The 16333-nt window shown below is 44.6% G+C and overlaps 2 protein-coding genes across 6 annotated transcripts in view; one reads left to right on the top strand and one right to left on the bottom strand.

Annotated features, from left to right (window-relative positions):
* Positions 1-16333, bottom strand: part of LOC105284665 (spectrin beta chain) — a 37893-nt gene that overhangs the window by 6188 nt on the left and 15372 nt on the right. For 2 of the 5 annotated variants that reach the window (XM_011348339.3, XM_011348341.3), the window contains exons 2-7: positions 10487-10675; positions 3736-9642; positions 3513-3604; positions 3288-3392; positions 2921-3063; positions 2784-2833 (exon numbers count right to left, since the gene is read on the bottom strand). In XM_011348339.3, coding sequence (XP_011346641.1) covers positions 2784-2833; positions 2921-3063; positions 3288-3392; positions 3513-3604; positions 3736-9642; positions 10487-10622 — 6433 coding nt within the window. In that variant the 5' untranslated portion in view covers positions 10623-10675. Of the gene's footprint in view, positions 1-906; positions 1015-2126; positions 2184-2783; positions 2834-2920; positions 3064-3287; positions 3393-3512; positions 3605-3735; positions 9643-10486; positions 10676-16333 lie in introns of all 5 variants that reach the window. The other 3 variants (XM_011348337.3, XM_011348340.3, XM_011348338.3) reach the window with 3 other exon arrangements.
* LOC113562615 (thioredoxin peroxidase-like) lies at positions 163-793 on the top strand. Its single transcript, XM_026972460.1, has one exon. The coding sequence runs from the start codon at positions 360-362 to the stop codon at positions 645-647; it is 288 nt and encodes a 95-aa protein (XP_026828261.1). The 5' UTR covers positions 163-359; the 3' UTR covers positions 648-793.

Raw genomic sequence — 16333 nt, 5'->3', positions numbered from 1 at the left:
CGAATTTCGAGCCCTTGGTACGAAGTTTCAACTTTTTGCCGCGATTGGATACTTACGTCTAGTTTGTTATAATTTTTGTTTTTCTTTTTATTTAAGATTGCATACTAGTTTTCAATAATGCTCCCTTTGACCATAATGTAAGCTCCGCGTGTTTAAAAATTACAAGACTTCATAAAATTTTATAAAATATTTATCGTATCTTGTGACGTAACGTTAATAAATTGTTAATAATATTACGCGAAAAATATATAATATATTACTACACGATAGGCGCGGAGGTGGTTGCCATATCGACGGACTCGAAGTACTCGCATTTCACGTGGGTGACGACGCCGCGGAAACAAGGAGGTCTAGGTGAAATGAAGATTCCGTTGCTCTCTGATAAAAGCCATCGGATTACAAAGAGCTACGGCGTGCTGAATGAGAGTCAAGGGATAGCCTATCGCGCTCTGTTCGTCATAGACAGGCAACAAGTCATACGCCACGTAACAATAAGTGATGAGGATATAACGCGATCGGTGGACGAAGCCTTGCGTGTCGTGAAGACGTGCTGCTTCGTGGACAAACATGGCAACGTGTGCCCTTATGGACCATTACAGGCGAAGAGCGTCTCCAGGGAGGAGTCGGATTACTTCAGCACTACTTGATCCCAATAAAGAGTCGTCAGCCGTGTTTTTCTGATCGAGACTGTTTATCCAAGAATTAACAATCCTCTTTACTTATTCAGCATCGAATTCTGCATTTATAAATATTTCAAATACTAAATAGATATAAAAATTAGATATTTTACATCCACAATGCAATTTCGATAACATGATTGATAATTGGCAGCATACATTTTTTAATAATTTTTTAATATATACCATAAATCGAGAAACACAGATCACCTGTTTTACAAACACTTACTTGTCGGTGTGCGGGGACCATGCGGCGGTTTGGCAGAGGTTGGCGTAACAGGCGGAGTGGTCCCTCCTCCCTCCCGGAAAGACAGTTGCCTAGGCTTTTGTGCATGCACTACACCACACCAATCACAAAATCACATGCTGTTTATTATTCGGATACATTGCCAATATATTCACGGTTATACCAGTACCAGTTTCTCATAATCACTACTACTAGCGTTACAAAAATCTTGCGTGTTCTCAACACCATCGTATCATCGAGAAAAGAAAAAAAAAATGGAAAAATTCCATAACGAAATTAAAAAATAACAATTATTCTACGCGAGTCTCATCAATTACAAGTGGTACGTCGTATAACCATCCGAATATTCCAAGTGAATGTTTGTACAATGTACATGAACGGGAAGGGAATCCGTGCTTCTACATCGTTCATACGTTCGCCGAGCGGGATGATGTTTCGTGCGCTTACCTTCCGACGAGGTATTCTAGGCGTAAACTGTCTACGTGGTTCAACGTGATCGTACGAAGGGCAGCATGAAACGTGCGATACGATTTGAGCGCGTCTACTTACTGGATCAGCAGCGTGAATGAAGGAAATGGATCGCAATCTCGGATTAGTATGACCAGAAACAATCGTGATTAATTAGAATTAAGTGAGAACAATTAGAATTTAAATTTCACTCGATTCGTTGGCGAATGCCAGATTATAGCTGTGCCGCTTCCGCAGTGCTTGTAAAAAATATTCTCTACGTCATTCGATAGGTTCGACAAGTTTCACGAAGCAATCGATGTCGGATGATTTGTGGCAAATGTGGCGGAAGGGACACCTCAGTCGGACTACATGGCCATCACCTGCGTAGGGAGAGAATTAATCGAAGCAAAAAAAACGGTGATTCGTGGGCGAGATAGCGATAAGTGCGATGATACTTTTGTTACGAGCACGCTGAAAGACATGAGATATATCGCATGTGACTTAAACGTTAATTGAACCCAGAAAGTGAAGCCGTCTCGGTAAGTACCGCTGCGAAGACTCGTTCGTCAACCATCCACCACCAGTTGGAAAAATTACAGAGACCTATATATATATGTACGCAAAATGCAATATCCAATGGACAGTGTAATCTCAAGACAATCGTGAGAAAATTAGGAGTAAGATGCATTCTCGATGTGGAAAATGAATTCTTATTCGCTTATGGTGATGGCTCTTATACGTAAAACACTCACCTTCCTTGGGCTTGTCTTGAGGCTGTGGTGTACGTGTGGAAGCCTTACGATGTGCCACTGCGATTCGTGCATTCCGTGCCGCATTAGGGTGCATGTGGCGAGGAGCGGGTGGACAGATGAGAAATTGGAGTCGTGGAACACGGATATCACGGATGAATCGGAATGAATTTGATGGATGTGGGTGGAAAAAAAGAGGCAAAAATAAACGTGCTGTTAGCAATGTCATGCTTATCCAGACAAAACCGGTAAACTGGCACTCGTAATGCCAACTTCTTGACTAGTCGAGTTTAGTTTATGTCAAAAGCAAAATTTCGGGCACCTCTATGACGATTATTAGTCGAGAAACGATACATTGCGCACGACAAACTCGGTCTGCTCTTTGATTTACTCTCTCAGTCACGAGATTACTGTCCTCACCAAATTTGCCACGCCAGGTGAACGAGAATTTTATGTACAACTCCAAATATTAGAAAAGCACTCGACATTTTATGTTTCAAGTAATTATTAAATACTGCTCTCGTGATATCAGTGTTCTTGCAAACGAAATGCAAAACCCGTATGATAGAATTGGGAGATGCAACAGGTACCATTCGATGATAGTCGTTACAGTTTCGATTAGTAAACCCAAAATATGCTGGTTAAGCAAAGTTATATTACCGTGTCCTTCATCTTCTCCGGCAACTCCGCTCGCTCCGTCGGTCTCAGCTCTGTATTAAATAAAATTTATTAATTATACAATATTTTATATATATTCATCATAGGTTATATTACAAATCAAAATAAGACATTCATACCTTTCACTGGGTGGCTCGTCTGGGCTTGTAACGGGCGTTGCCTTGGCCAGACGTGCAGCCTCCGCGGCTGCCGCCTCTTCCTTCTTGCGTCTTTCTTCTTCTTCTCTTTCTTGCTCTCGTCGTTTTAATTCTTTTAGTTCGAACTGCAAAATACGGACGATATTAATTTTCAATTTCTAAATATTTAACATATTAATAATTAAAATATTAATTTTTAAATACTTATAATAATAATTTCAATTTTCATATTTTATAATAAATTGTAATGATACATCACACAACGAAAAGTCTTCAATATTGTCAGGCTTTTCGAGCTTTTCTTGTTATAACATTACACATTTTGCAAAATGATGTTTAAGCTACTTACAGTAGTAAGTCGGTGCAAGGCACTAAACCTTTCCTCCTGCGCAGCTGCCGATTTTTCGAAAGCCTCGTGTTTCTTGATCAAGTTTTCGACTTCGTCGATAGTATGCTGCAAAAATAGTGATTATACTTAGCAATTAACATATTCGTAATAACCATTTATACAGTTTTACAAGATTTGCTTGCTTGATTAAAAATTCGGGTTCATGTTTAATGATTGATTACTTACACCGAGTTCCTGGCTCATCAGATATGGTTCTTGAGCGATTAGCCATGCTTCAGCGACTGCCGCATCTCGGGCGAATTGGTAAACCTCCAAAACTGCAGGCAAATAAACAAGTAGAATATTAAACACAGAACATTAAACGTTTCAATTATACAATAAAAAATTTAAAATAATCAAATTTATAATAAAAAAATTTAAATATATTTTTGAACGGAAAAGTACTTACTGAGTTGTAAATTTTCCCAGCGCTCCTCCCACCGGTGTAATAACGCATTCCTGTGATCAGTCAACGCCGCCAATTTCTCCTTGATCTGCACGCTAGCATAATGATTTCTGGCCAGCAAGTCCTTCCCGAGATTGATGCACGCCATCAGATTATCCTCCCTGGCATCGATCTCCGCTTTCAAGCTCTGATGATTATTCATGAGCAATTCGACGCCGGCAACGTCGCGCGGCTTCTCGGACGTGTTCATCTGACGCACAACGTCATCCATCCAGATCATCAGGGTCCTGACCATGTTGAGGAATCTGTACAGGTCGCCGGTATCCTCCAGTTTGGCTCGCCTGCCTTCGCACAGGGACTGCAAATTGTTCCATGCCGCTACGACCTCAGCCTCGCGATTCGTGATCTCTTGCGCCTTGTCGCCGGCGTAGCTCGCCTGCAATTTTGCGGACTCCTCCTCGATTTGCGTCACTTGGCTTTGCAACGTGGACAGGTCTTGGACGAAATTGCCATGCTTGCGCTGGAGGGCTGATACCGAACCGGCGTCGCGACCCAGTTCGTCCGACATGGCGTTCTGCTTCTCGAGGATCCTGCTAAGAACGTCCTTACAATCGTGGAAGAATTTGTGCAGCTCGCGGCTCGCCACCAGCATCTGCGTGCGCGTCTCGATGAGTTCGAGCAGATCCTGCCAGACCTCGTTCAAACCATCTTTCCATTCGGCAATGGTTGCCGCGTCCGAATGTCCAGTGGCAATCAGAGAATCGGCGATGCCGTTTACAGCTTCCACGCGCTCGGAACCAATCGCCTCGGTGTCGCGTGCGAATTCCTTGAATCTCTCCCAGAGCAAAGTTACATGATCGTAGTCTTGACCGAGCTCGTGGCTGCCGGCGACCAATTCTCTCTCCTGGATCCACTTTTCCAGATCGTCTACCTCGCGATTCAGCATAAATAGCTGAAGCGCCTCGTCCAACTTGGCGCGTCGCTCGCCTGCCAGGTCCTTCAAGCCGGCGTACAGTTTATCCACCTGCGACTGCTTCACGGCGATTTGATCAGCTAGTGGGTGCTGATCATTTATGAGCTGCCTGGCGGTCTCACCGAGCTGGCGAATTGTGTCTGCGTAGTCCTCGACCGCGTGCTCCAGTGATTCGTGTTTCTTCATCAGATTCTGGGCAGAGATCTCGTCTTTGCCGCGATCCTCTACCATCATGTACAATTCCTGCTCACTCATCCATGATTCCGCCTCGGTGGCGTCGAAGAAGTACTGCTGCGCCTTCTCGTTCTGTAACAGGTGCTTGTTTCGGTCATCCACCGCATCCTTCAGCTCGCGCCACTTCTCCGTCAGCTCGGATATCAATTTGCGGAACTCGGGACTATCTTCGTGTCCCTCGTCGATCAGTTTCTGGCCGTTGTTGCATACCAGATTGATTCTTGGCTCGTGATTCTCGATCTCTGTGCGCAGCGATTGATTCTTCTTTTTCAGCATGTGTACGTTGAATAGCGAGTTGCCGTACTCTGTACTGGTCGCCTGCGGCATTTTCTCGGCGATCCACAGTTTCTCGTCCTCGACGTCGCGTCGGAACTGGAACGCCTCTTTCTTCTTCTCAAGATGCCGTTGCCGATCAGTCAGCGGCGCCTTTAATTGGGCGAATCTCTGGGCGACTTTCTCCTTCTTGCACTTGATCTCCTCCATCTTGTCGTCGGGTACGGTACGCTGCAAGTGTTCTGCTTGCTTGTCGAGCTCGGTGACCTGCTTTGCCTTCACCGCCATTTGCGTCTCTATCATCTGTTGCTTCTGCATCAGTATATTCACAGATGCCAGATCGGAGCCAGTGTCGGTGCTCTCTATCTGTTTCTCTAATTCGTTCATCCATGAATCGATGTCGTCGCAGGTCTGGTGTATCAAAACTTCGCGGTTTGCGTCGAATAATCGCTCACCTTTGTCGTGAGTCGTGGTCTCGAGTTCTACAAACTGATCTGCCAGCTCGGTCATTTTTGGCTTGATGATCTCCGCCAGATCCGGTTTCTGTTGGATCAACTCGTCAGCTGCCTGTTGCAACTGCTGCAAGCGATCCTTGTTGCTCGCGATCTCCGCCTCGAACGCCTGATGACGCGTCCACTTGCTGTGAATAGTCTTGGCACTTCTGTACGTCTCGTCCTGCGCAGTGATATGTTTCTCCTGCACCCACTCGCCAAGCTCCTCGCAATCCTGCAAGAACATCTGTAACTGCAGCTGATCCTTGAGTTTCTCCATAAGCTGATTGGCCTTCTCGCGATTCACGCGACGACGCTCGTTGATGCTGTCGGCCTTCTTCTTCACTTTGTCGGCTGCAAAGTGCCCTTCATCAACCAAACGTCCGGCGAACTGCACGACCGAGTTGATCTTCTCGTCGTTGGCATCCATAGTGGTCATGAAAGCCTCGTGACGCTTGATCATGTGTTCCGCCTGCTCGAAGTTCGCCGGTGTTTCGTCCTTGGCCAGAATGTGTTCTTGTTGAGATAGCAAGACCTCCGCTTGGCGCGCGTCGCGGTCGAATACTTGTAGATTGAGAGAATTGGACAGTAAATTCTGACGATTTACCCACATCTGATGCAATTCCTCCCAGCCCATCTTGAGCGCGTTTAATCTCTCTCGCAAGAACATGTATTGCGTATCGCCGTCACTGGCCTCTGCCGTCAATCGTTCACCGTATTCCATCATCCTTTGGTAGTCGTCCGTGTAATTATCGATCTCTTCCTTGATGTTCTGATGCTGCGTAAGTAGTCTCTCGGCATCAGCGAGGCTGGTTGGCGTATCCTCACTTGCAACGTCAGTTTGCGTCTTCGTCAGCCACGCCTGGAAGTGATCGAGGTCGCGCAAGAACCGGTGAAGATCGCCGGCCTCTTCGAGCTTGGCATCGCGCTCCTTCAGCATCTGCGTCAGCTGCTCCCAGATTAGATGGATCTGCGTGACCCTCTCACGTATTACCGCTGCCTCCTCAGGGTGTTCTTTCTGTATCACCTCCGCTTCCTTTTCCAACGCATCCAGTTTGGCCTGAATAGCCGCCAAGTCGCGTTCCATGCTGCTCAGTCTGCGCTGCAATGTCATCACGCCAGTCAGATCCATCTCCAGGCTGTCGGTTTGCTGCAGAATACGTTTCTTGTCCTCGATCCACGAAACAGTCTCGCGACACTCGATATGGAATGTCTGCACACCGTGTGCGGAGTTCAACTCCTCGCGCTTGCTCTCCGCCTTTTCGCGCAGCTCGGCCCATTTCTGATTGAGCTCGTTCTGCCGTGCGATTATCTGCTCCGAGTTCGGATGTTCGACATGCAATAGTTGCCTGGCCAATTGATTCACCACAGCTACGCGAGACGCGTTCGAATTCATCTCCTTCTCGAAGCCGTTGTAGCGGTGCTTCATAATTTCCACATCCTCGATGTCTTTAGCGGGCACCATGGTATCCAGCATTCTGTTCTTCTCACCGATCCATTGTTCAACTCCGTCCGCTTCACTGAATACCTTGTACAACGACAAGGCGTCCAGCAGCCTTTGCTTGCGTACTTTCGCCAGCTCGAGAAGCTCTTTATACCTGTTGTCGATCGAGGTTAATCTTTCCAAGACCTCCGATGATTTAGCGTCCTGTTCGCCCAATGTAGATGCCTGTTGATGAAGCTGATCAATGGTCGCGGCGTAATTCTTGAGCTCATCCGTCACGTCCTTGTGCTTCTTCAGCAATGATTGCACGTTCGCCTCGTCCCTGCCGACGTCCTCGGACGAGACGAGTCGCAAAGTATCCAACATCCAGATATCTATATCGTCGGCGTCCGCGAACAACTGATGATAGTCGACGGCTTCTACGAGCCGCTTCCTCCTGAATGCTGCCAGATCTAACAGATGATTCCACATGGCCAGGATCTCCTGCAAGCGCTCCTGGATGCGATCCGCACCGAAATGTTTCTGTCGAATCAGATCGTCGCCGATTGCGGCGACCGACATCAACTGCGGTTCGTGCGACTGTATCTCATTCTCTAGTGCTTTATGCTTGGACAACAGCAAGTTGATGGTAGTCAGATCGTGACCGATATCGCCCGTGGAGACGATCTGCTCCTTCTCCTTTATCCAATTCTCCTCGTCGGCCATATCCCAATAGAATTGCCAGAGCTTCCGAGACTCCTCGAGCCTGGTACGACGCTCGATCGCTAGCCGGACCAACTCGGCGTACGCGTTCTCCAATTGTTGAACGCGTTCGACAATGATGCCTGGATCACACGGTCGATAGCCTTCTCCATGCTCTAGGAATCTCTGGCTCTGTTGTACGACGGCCTTGACTCTCTCGCCGAGCACGTTAATATCCGCCTCGACGAGAGAATGTTTCTGGAGCAGATCCTCCACGCCCATCAGGTGTTTGCCGTAATCATCCGTCAACAAACGCATCTTGATCTCTTCCATGCTATCGAGAATGTACAGCATCTCTTGGAAGTTTTGCTGCAGCTGCAATGACAACTCCAGTCGCATCCGCCGTGCCCGCAAGAGTTCCAAGAGGTAATTCCACAGTCGCAGCACGTTGTCCTTGCGCGCATTGATACGCTCGATATCGTGATAATTCTCGGCCTCCAGCTCCTGCGAGACCGCCATTACAGCCTGCACACGCTCCTCATACGCGAATATGTCAGTCTCTATGGCTTCGTGCTTCTTGGCAGCAGCTTCAACCGCAGCTAGATCAAAACCGAAGTTGTCCTGAGATACCAGACGCTGATTCTCCGACAGCCACGTCTCGCGCATGCTCGCCTTCCGATTGAATCTGGCGGCCAGTTGTTCCAGCTTCTCCTGCCGAATCAGTTCCTCGCGCAGTGCCAGTTCTCGTTCGTGTTCCGCTTTTTCCAGTCTCTCCCAGGCCTTGTTGATGTCGGATATCATCTTACCCTCCTTGGGCGTGTACGGCTTTTGATTGTTCGCACGCATCTTCGATTGCAGGGTGAACAGCAACACTTCGAGATTACCCTTCTCCACGAACTTGGGCGGTTTCTCCACCGTGCGATAATTAGAGAACTGCGACAGCTGCGATTGCACGCCGACCAAGGAGTTCGCGAACCTGCGATCGCCCAGTGCCTCGATCGTAGCCTCGATCCAGCGCAACAACTCGCTCGTCAGGCTCTCGTATTCATGTATCAAACGATCGTTCTCCATTGCAATGCCGACTACCTTACCGATTCTCTTGCCCTGCACGGTTTCCTGTTTCATCTTGGAGAAGTAATGGTAGTATGTGACGACGTATGTAATGATGGATTTCTCATCCGGATGATCGACAAAGATGTCCTCGGCATCCAGAAGTTTTGTGAGACCGAGTTTGTCCTCTGCAACGTTGAATGCATTGTTCAAATTATAGATCGCGTTCGACTTGGACAGTTTCTCGAATTGGATCAGATCGGGGCGGTGCTTGTGGATGATTGCATTGAAGGCGAGCCCGTCGCGCCAGGAGGTCGTAAAATTCCGCACGTTTACGTTATGGTAGCCAGCCGTCTTCATCTGGCACCAGAGCAGCAACGCGTCTTTCGCTGATTTCGTCTCCTGATTGTCCGTCTCCTCGATCGTGATATCTTGAATTTGGAATCGCAAGATGATCGTCCAGATGAGGCCCAGACTGAGCCGTGGGTTTCCGTCCACGATATCGTGGGAACCCATGTTCTCCAGGTGCACGCGCTGCTCGCGAAGGAACTGCAGCGCCTTGTCCACATTCTCGAGGCAGTGGATGCGCATCTTGCCCTTAGTGGGTCGCGGTAAACGCTCACCCGACAAGATCTCCAGCAGTCGTAGCAGCATCTTGCCGTCCCGTAGATCGGCGTAGAGATCGCTGATTCGGCACGAACATCGGACCAAGTGAGAGTTTACCCATTTTTGGAAGGTCTTCTTTTGCACTAATTCACGCTCACCTGTATTGAAGAGAGTCATGCAAGTGATCTCAATAAATCATTAACCAACATCAATGCTGAATCAAAATGCTTAATTAAGATCTTCTATACTTAATTAAAGTGCTACATCGTTAACTTAATATTCATGCCAGATAAAAATTAATGATAGAAAATTAGGTATCGTGAATTATAGTAAATTGCAGATATTTAATTTTTAATCTGAGAAATCTCGTAAATACCATAATAATCAAACTCAATTAACAGACGCCTGGAATAATAAATGCAAGATTTCTCTACCTCGTAAATCGAGCACGATTTTATCGTAATTCATCTTTAAGCTTAACGATTTGTGATTCTGACGTTTATTGTGCTCTCACTTTCGAACGATCAACATTAATCTAATCTAAGCAATTACACGCTCAATAACAATAAATTTGCAGCACGTTCAGCATTTTCACTCTTGTACAATACACATGTTTTTAACAACAGCCGTGCGTATCACGACCGCGTTCAATCTAGTCTGAGAAACAACTGCTCGAAAGCGCAAACTTATCGAATTCTTAAAATGATTATCAAAAGGATGTGGCTAGTTGATTGGTCGACTGTGCGGTTTTCTAAGTTCATAGCATCTAACTGCCATTCATCATGTCACGTTATATCATTCATTATATCGTACTACAAAACGATGTTATGGAATATAACGTTACGACACTTGTATTACACTTGTTGCAGAATCAACGACATAAGCAGATCGGGCTCTTCGTTATCTCTCCAAGGAAATGGTAACAAAAGAAGATGCAAGAAGTCGATCAGCTGAACGGCAACGCGAACCATTAGAGAAGGAGATAATCGAAGAATCTCGTACCTGCTAACGCTTTGATACGCGAGCGCTCGAAAAGTCTTGAACTCGAGTTTCCTCCGTCGTATTCGTACTCGTCGACAATCTCCTGCTGCAGCGTGGGATCCCAACCCCCGCGCACCACCGAGATGTCGGTCGTCATTCTGTCAATCGGACCAACAGCTCACTTCTGCGGAACCCTTAAAAAGGGTGCACCTGAAATAGCACGAAATAGAAAATTACATTAATTTCAGAAAAATCAAAATTTTCAATATTTTCAACAATATAGAAGAGAGAGATATATCTAGCACTGTGCACGTCTGGAAGAAAATTGGCAACATTAATTCACTCATTGGCAACGTTTATTCATTATATGTATTGCTTGCAGATTACTGTATAATTTCACGTTATTTCTCAGAGCAATTTGGCAATCCAGTTCTTCGAATGATAGTCAAGTAATGTGATATCGTAATATTAAGTAAAATTACGAGAAGCGAATACGAGTTTCTTTTTGCATCTCCAATCACGGAGTCTAGGAAACGTGGTATACCACGCGTCATACAAATGAGGGACATAATGGTAGGAATTTCTTCCTCTTACTGCCCACGCGGTGCATGGAGTAAGCAACGCGAATTGCACGATACGTGTCTCGGCAAGCTCTCGGTCAGCACGGTCTGTCGTGTCACCGCAGATAAGAATTGCAAGATAATCTTATCTAAGAGACGGACCTCTAACGGTGCTTAATAATTAAGTAAATAATAGAGACTACGTGGATCAACATTACGTAACATCGTTCGAAAAATATTTAATTACCGATGTTAGATACTGATCTAAAATACTGATCGGTGTATCAAGGCTTCAAAGAAAAATAAGAAATCAAACTGGCTGCAAAATAATTAAAGAATTCGTTCGCGAATTTTTGCGTACTTTTTCCTCTAACGCTCCGCAGCATTACGATGGTACGATATCTCACACCGCAAAAATTACACCCTTATCTGGAAGTAAATACTGATAAGCGTGCAAATCCGTTTCGAGAACAGCCACAGCGAATAAACCTTAACACCTGATTTACAGATTATCGTACGGTGGATTTAACACATCAGCAATCCATTAAAATTTAATCAGATGTAGTTCCTTAAATTCATCCACAAATTATATGCGCAGAACAGTGTACAAATTTTATTCTACATTTTTCATTTATTATTTCTCTTATTCATCGGCGAAAGGTTTACTGATCGGTCTCACTACTGAATCACAATGTTCAATCAACCGAGTGATCGATCAGAACCTTTCTCTTGCCTGAGGCTAAGGTCACTCTACGGAATTACCTTTTTTAGTCATTTTGAGGGAAACTTTATTTTAGTTAAATGAATTTAGTTTAAATCTTACTCATCGTGCAGTTTGTTCATAGTTAGTTCTCCACAGACTGTATTATTTAAAAAAGCGTTAAGTAAGAGCACGCGTTACGCGTCATAATGGTCGCTTTGGGCGAGAACTCATCAACGCCCATTCTTGTTCAACAGTCGTTACTTATATATGTCCCTGCAAATAATTACACTGCTGGTAATCGTCAAGTTTGCGCGGGGTCAGCGGATATTCAAGGAGGTGATGGTGAACGCGGTGTGTACTGTTAACGAGCACACGCGCACCCATAGAGAGGATACCAGCACCGAGTCCAACGTGTGTTCGCTTAATAACGCGCTGTTGTGACCGCGTGGGAGACGCGCCGCCTCGCTCACCATGATTACATCATGCGAATGATGTCACACACGCGAAATACACACACGTCGCATCGGCGTCGCACCACCAGAAGACACGCAACATAACGGGAAGGTAAATGTACGCCGACATTGGCGTAACGTCGCAGCCCACTTCACATTTCTGCAAAACTTCATTATATCATTTCATCGTATTATTATCTATACTTCCTATATTATATCACTAATTCTCTAGCTAAGCCTGAGAAACCAGGCTTTTATCGAGACTGGGTCACCTCGGCTGGAGAACCGGTGATTCCATCTGCCTAACGTTATGCAAGAGAGACCGTCACCAACGCGATTCCACCATTAAGGGGGGAGCCTGCTTTAGAACGTTGAAAATAAGGTATAATTTTACGAATTTTTTTGGAGAAACTATACAGCGGATCATTATAAAACTTTGATGCATTTATTAGTACATGTTTAAAGATAAAAAAATTATTTTTTGATTTGAATATATCGCTCGTAGAGGTCGTCCTGGAGGCATCTTAGTGCAGCCGGCATTGTAAATTCGTGAGCATTCTCCTGCCTCCAAATTTCATCCAAACTGAAAAATTGAAATATTTTCTCGTTATTTATGAATTCCCATCGTCGATGAACCTTTAATATTCATAAAAACATTAAGTTAAACAATTATTTTTGCATGAAAAAGTTCAAAAACTTTGCCTAAAAATCGTACTTTTGTGTTCTAAGCTCCACCATTTTGGCACTTTTCAACTTTTTTCTTCTCTCTTTGGTTCATCGACGATGGGAATTCATAAATAACGAGAAGATATTTCAATTTTTCAGTTTAGACGAAATTCGGAGGCAGGAGAATGCTCACCAATTTGCAATGCCGGCGACGCGGCTGCACTAAGATTTCTCCAGGACGACCTCTACAAGCGATACATTCAAATAAAAAATAATTTTTTTTATCTTTAAACATGTACTAATAAATGCATCAAAGTTTTATAACGATCCGCTGTATAGTTTCTCCAAAAACAATTCGTAAAATATACCTTATTTTCAGCGTTCTAAAGCAGGCTCCCCCCTTAAGCCGGGGCGTAATTCAGGCCTGGCGCCTAATTAAACGCCTCGTCTAATTTACGACGTCAGTCGGGCGATGTTTACTGATTAATACTGATAACGCTTAAAATGCGAACAGACTGCAGCGGGTGGCAGCTGCGCGCCGAGCGATTGCAACGATCGCGACAAATCTTCCTCGATGGACCAAACGCGTGCGGAGAAGACGAACATAGCGCGTGCCACTTTGGAAGCTCGAGGAAAACCACGGTGAACCGATACGGGTATCCACTAAATGCGACTATCTCGGAGACGAGCACTCGGAGGGAATATGTCTGCGATTGCGTCAATCCCCTGGAATTGAAGATGCATTGCCAGATGCGACCGCGGATTTTATTATCCATTATGCAATTGTGCCGATCGACGCTTGAACGACCGTTGACGAGCGTTCACGCAAACGCTGTTCTCATTTTTAATGTGCGAGCTGCGCAAGCGAGTGAAGCTAAAAATAAAACAATAAAATTGTATCGTTTGCCATCAGATAGCTTCATCAGGGAGAAGTATGTGATGTACATCAGCATAATGACAAACGCAGCTGGAATGAATCATTTTTGCATGAAACAGAAGAAAAGAATCCCGCTCGAGTCGTTAATGATATTGATAGGAAGTCGAGGCGACGAAATGGTCACATCGAGATCGAGGTGCTTCCCTGGATCGACGTTGAAAGTCTGACGAGCACGGCATGAATGACATTCTCGAATGTCTGGGCGGTCACTTACGGTGAATTAAGAGCAATTACGCGAGTGCCGTCATACTTAATGGCCGACCATAGTAGCGGGAACGTACAGATTAGTGCCTTCGTATCCAGTGGGCGGACTGAAATGAATCACAAAGTGAATGACACGGTAATTGGTGGAAGGTGAAGTTTAACCGGTCGCGCTTTTCACGCTTCTACATCCAGAACAGGAACCGAAACTGTCTCCCAAGAAAAGAATCTTAAAGTTCCACGAATGATGAGCTTATTCACGTGCATTAAAAATTCATATTAAAAAGAGAGAGAGAGAGACTCTGAAGAAAATTTAAGGGAGATCCTCTGAGATGCTTCATAATCCTTATTTTTAAAAACATGAATTTAAAAAGGGGGAGAATAAGCTCTTCAGAATGTAAGCAGTATCAGAGAAAATTTCATTTTTAAAAACACAAGAAATTAAAAATTTTTAATATAAATTTCTTGTCGAAGATGTACTCTACTCGTCTTCTTCGGTTGAAGTGCAAAAACTGCACTATCCCGTAACCGAATGTATTCTGCTGCCACGAAGAGGTATCTGACGCGAAGAGGCAAACATGGAAAACAAGAAGCCCGTTGTGCATCGAAACGAGAGAACAGGACCGGTCTCTATATGCAACGTGGATCCTCGCGCTGCTTCGAAGAAGTCCAGCTAACTTGTAAAACCTCTCTTCATCACGCAAGCAAAGAGATCGCTTCAAACTCTTCAGTATGACAATAAAAAAGATATCATGGAAAAGCCATCAAGTCCAAGAAGAATCTTGCAAAGAAGAGAAGTGCCATTAAGACTAAAAATATAATATAAATTATTAATCATAAATAAACATATGAATCGTATGAATCAATGAAATAAAAAAGATTACTTAGAACTCCGAGAATCTTTGATCTTTGTATTTGGGCTGCAAAATTCGCAAATTCTTGTTAAATCTGGCGATCACGGGGGAACTACATTTTTGTCGTAGCCAAATCGCGCAGATAAGCGTAACGTTGACTCCCTCGCGCTTCGTGGATCAATCTATCTTTAGATCAGCCAAAGACAAGAATGCAGCAGGACCATGACCAATCTGTCGCCTTTGATCAGTGTGTGTGCAACACCATCAAACCTCGAAGAGGCCAGGCGTTTTTGCCAGGATTTTCACCTCTCCTCCATCATGCCGAAAAAATCCGTGAACAAGCCCCCGGTGCATGTCAGTAAGCCGTAACGAAGGTAAGATGAACGCGACACGAGCGCGGCTCGAGCAACAAACACAAGGGCAGATTATTGATTTTCTAGTGGAGTCAACGCGGCGCCGCGTGTGTGGCCGCGGCGCAAAAGAGAGAATACGCCAAAAGAGAGAAAGAGAGAGAGAGACGGAACACCTGCATAAGTCTGGCGTACTCGAGGTAAATCTACGTTCTTGTGCCACCTCAACTCTGGAACATCCACCTTGAGCTGTTCAACAAAATGATGAGAAGCAAAGCAAGTACGTTGCTCTTTGAACGCCAGAAACCATCACTTTGTTCATTCACAGATCTTTCTCTTATCACGAGAGATCAGATCGTTAGAGGTGAAGTTTTAAACTAATTTATAGATTTCTGTATGTGCACATAGTTCTATATGTATAGCTTGATTATAGATTTACGTATAGAAATGCAGATGCCGAACGCGCCGGAACGGCCGCTACTAGTATCGCGGACGATAATTCTTATTAATTACGATTGCGATATCAAGAAGTGTCACTAATACCACGAAGATCGTTAACGCTGATAAGAAGTATACATAGCGCGCCTTGATCGTGCTTCGGTGATAAAATATTACGGTTATAATGACGATAAAATAGCACGTCTTGCTTCTTGGAATTACCTAGCACACGAGATCAAGAAATTTAATGTATATTATTTTACTTGTAATCTGATATAAATTAAGATTGAATCTCTCTACCGCTGCAGTTGAAAATTTCCGCTGCAGTTGAAAATTTAACCTGATTCTGGAAGTGCACACTGATTAAGGGGGGAGCCTGCTTTAGAACGCTGAAAATAAGGTATAATTTTACGAATTTTTTTGGAGAAACTATACAGCGGATCATTATAAAACTTTGATGCATTTATTAGTACATGTTTAAAGATAAAAAAATTATTTTTTTATTTGAATATATCGCCTGTAGAGGTCGTCCTGGAGGCATCTTAGTGCAGCCGCGTCGCCGGCATTGCAAATTGGTGAGCATTCTCCTGCCTCCAAATTTCATCCAAACTGAAAAATTGAAATATTTTCTCGTTATTTATGAATTCCCATCGTCGATGAACCTTTAATATTCATAAAAACATTAAGTTAAACAATTATTTTTGCAT

The sequence above is a fragment of the Ooceraea biroi genome, chromosome 9 (assembly GCF_003672135.1).
Source record: "Ooceraea biroi isolate clonal line C1 chromosome 9, Obir_v5.4, whole genome shotgun sequence".
Lineage (NCBI taxonomy): Eukaryota > Metazoa > Arthropoda > Insecta > Hymenoptera > Formicidae > Ooceraea > Ooceraea biroi.
Note: the sequence above shows the minus strand (reverse complement) of the source record. Positions and strands in the feature narration are given on the sequence as shown.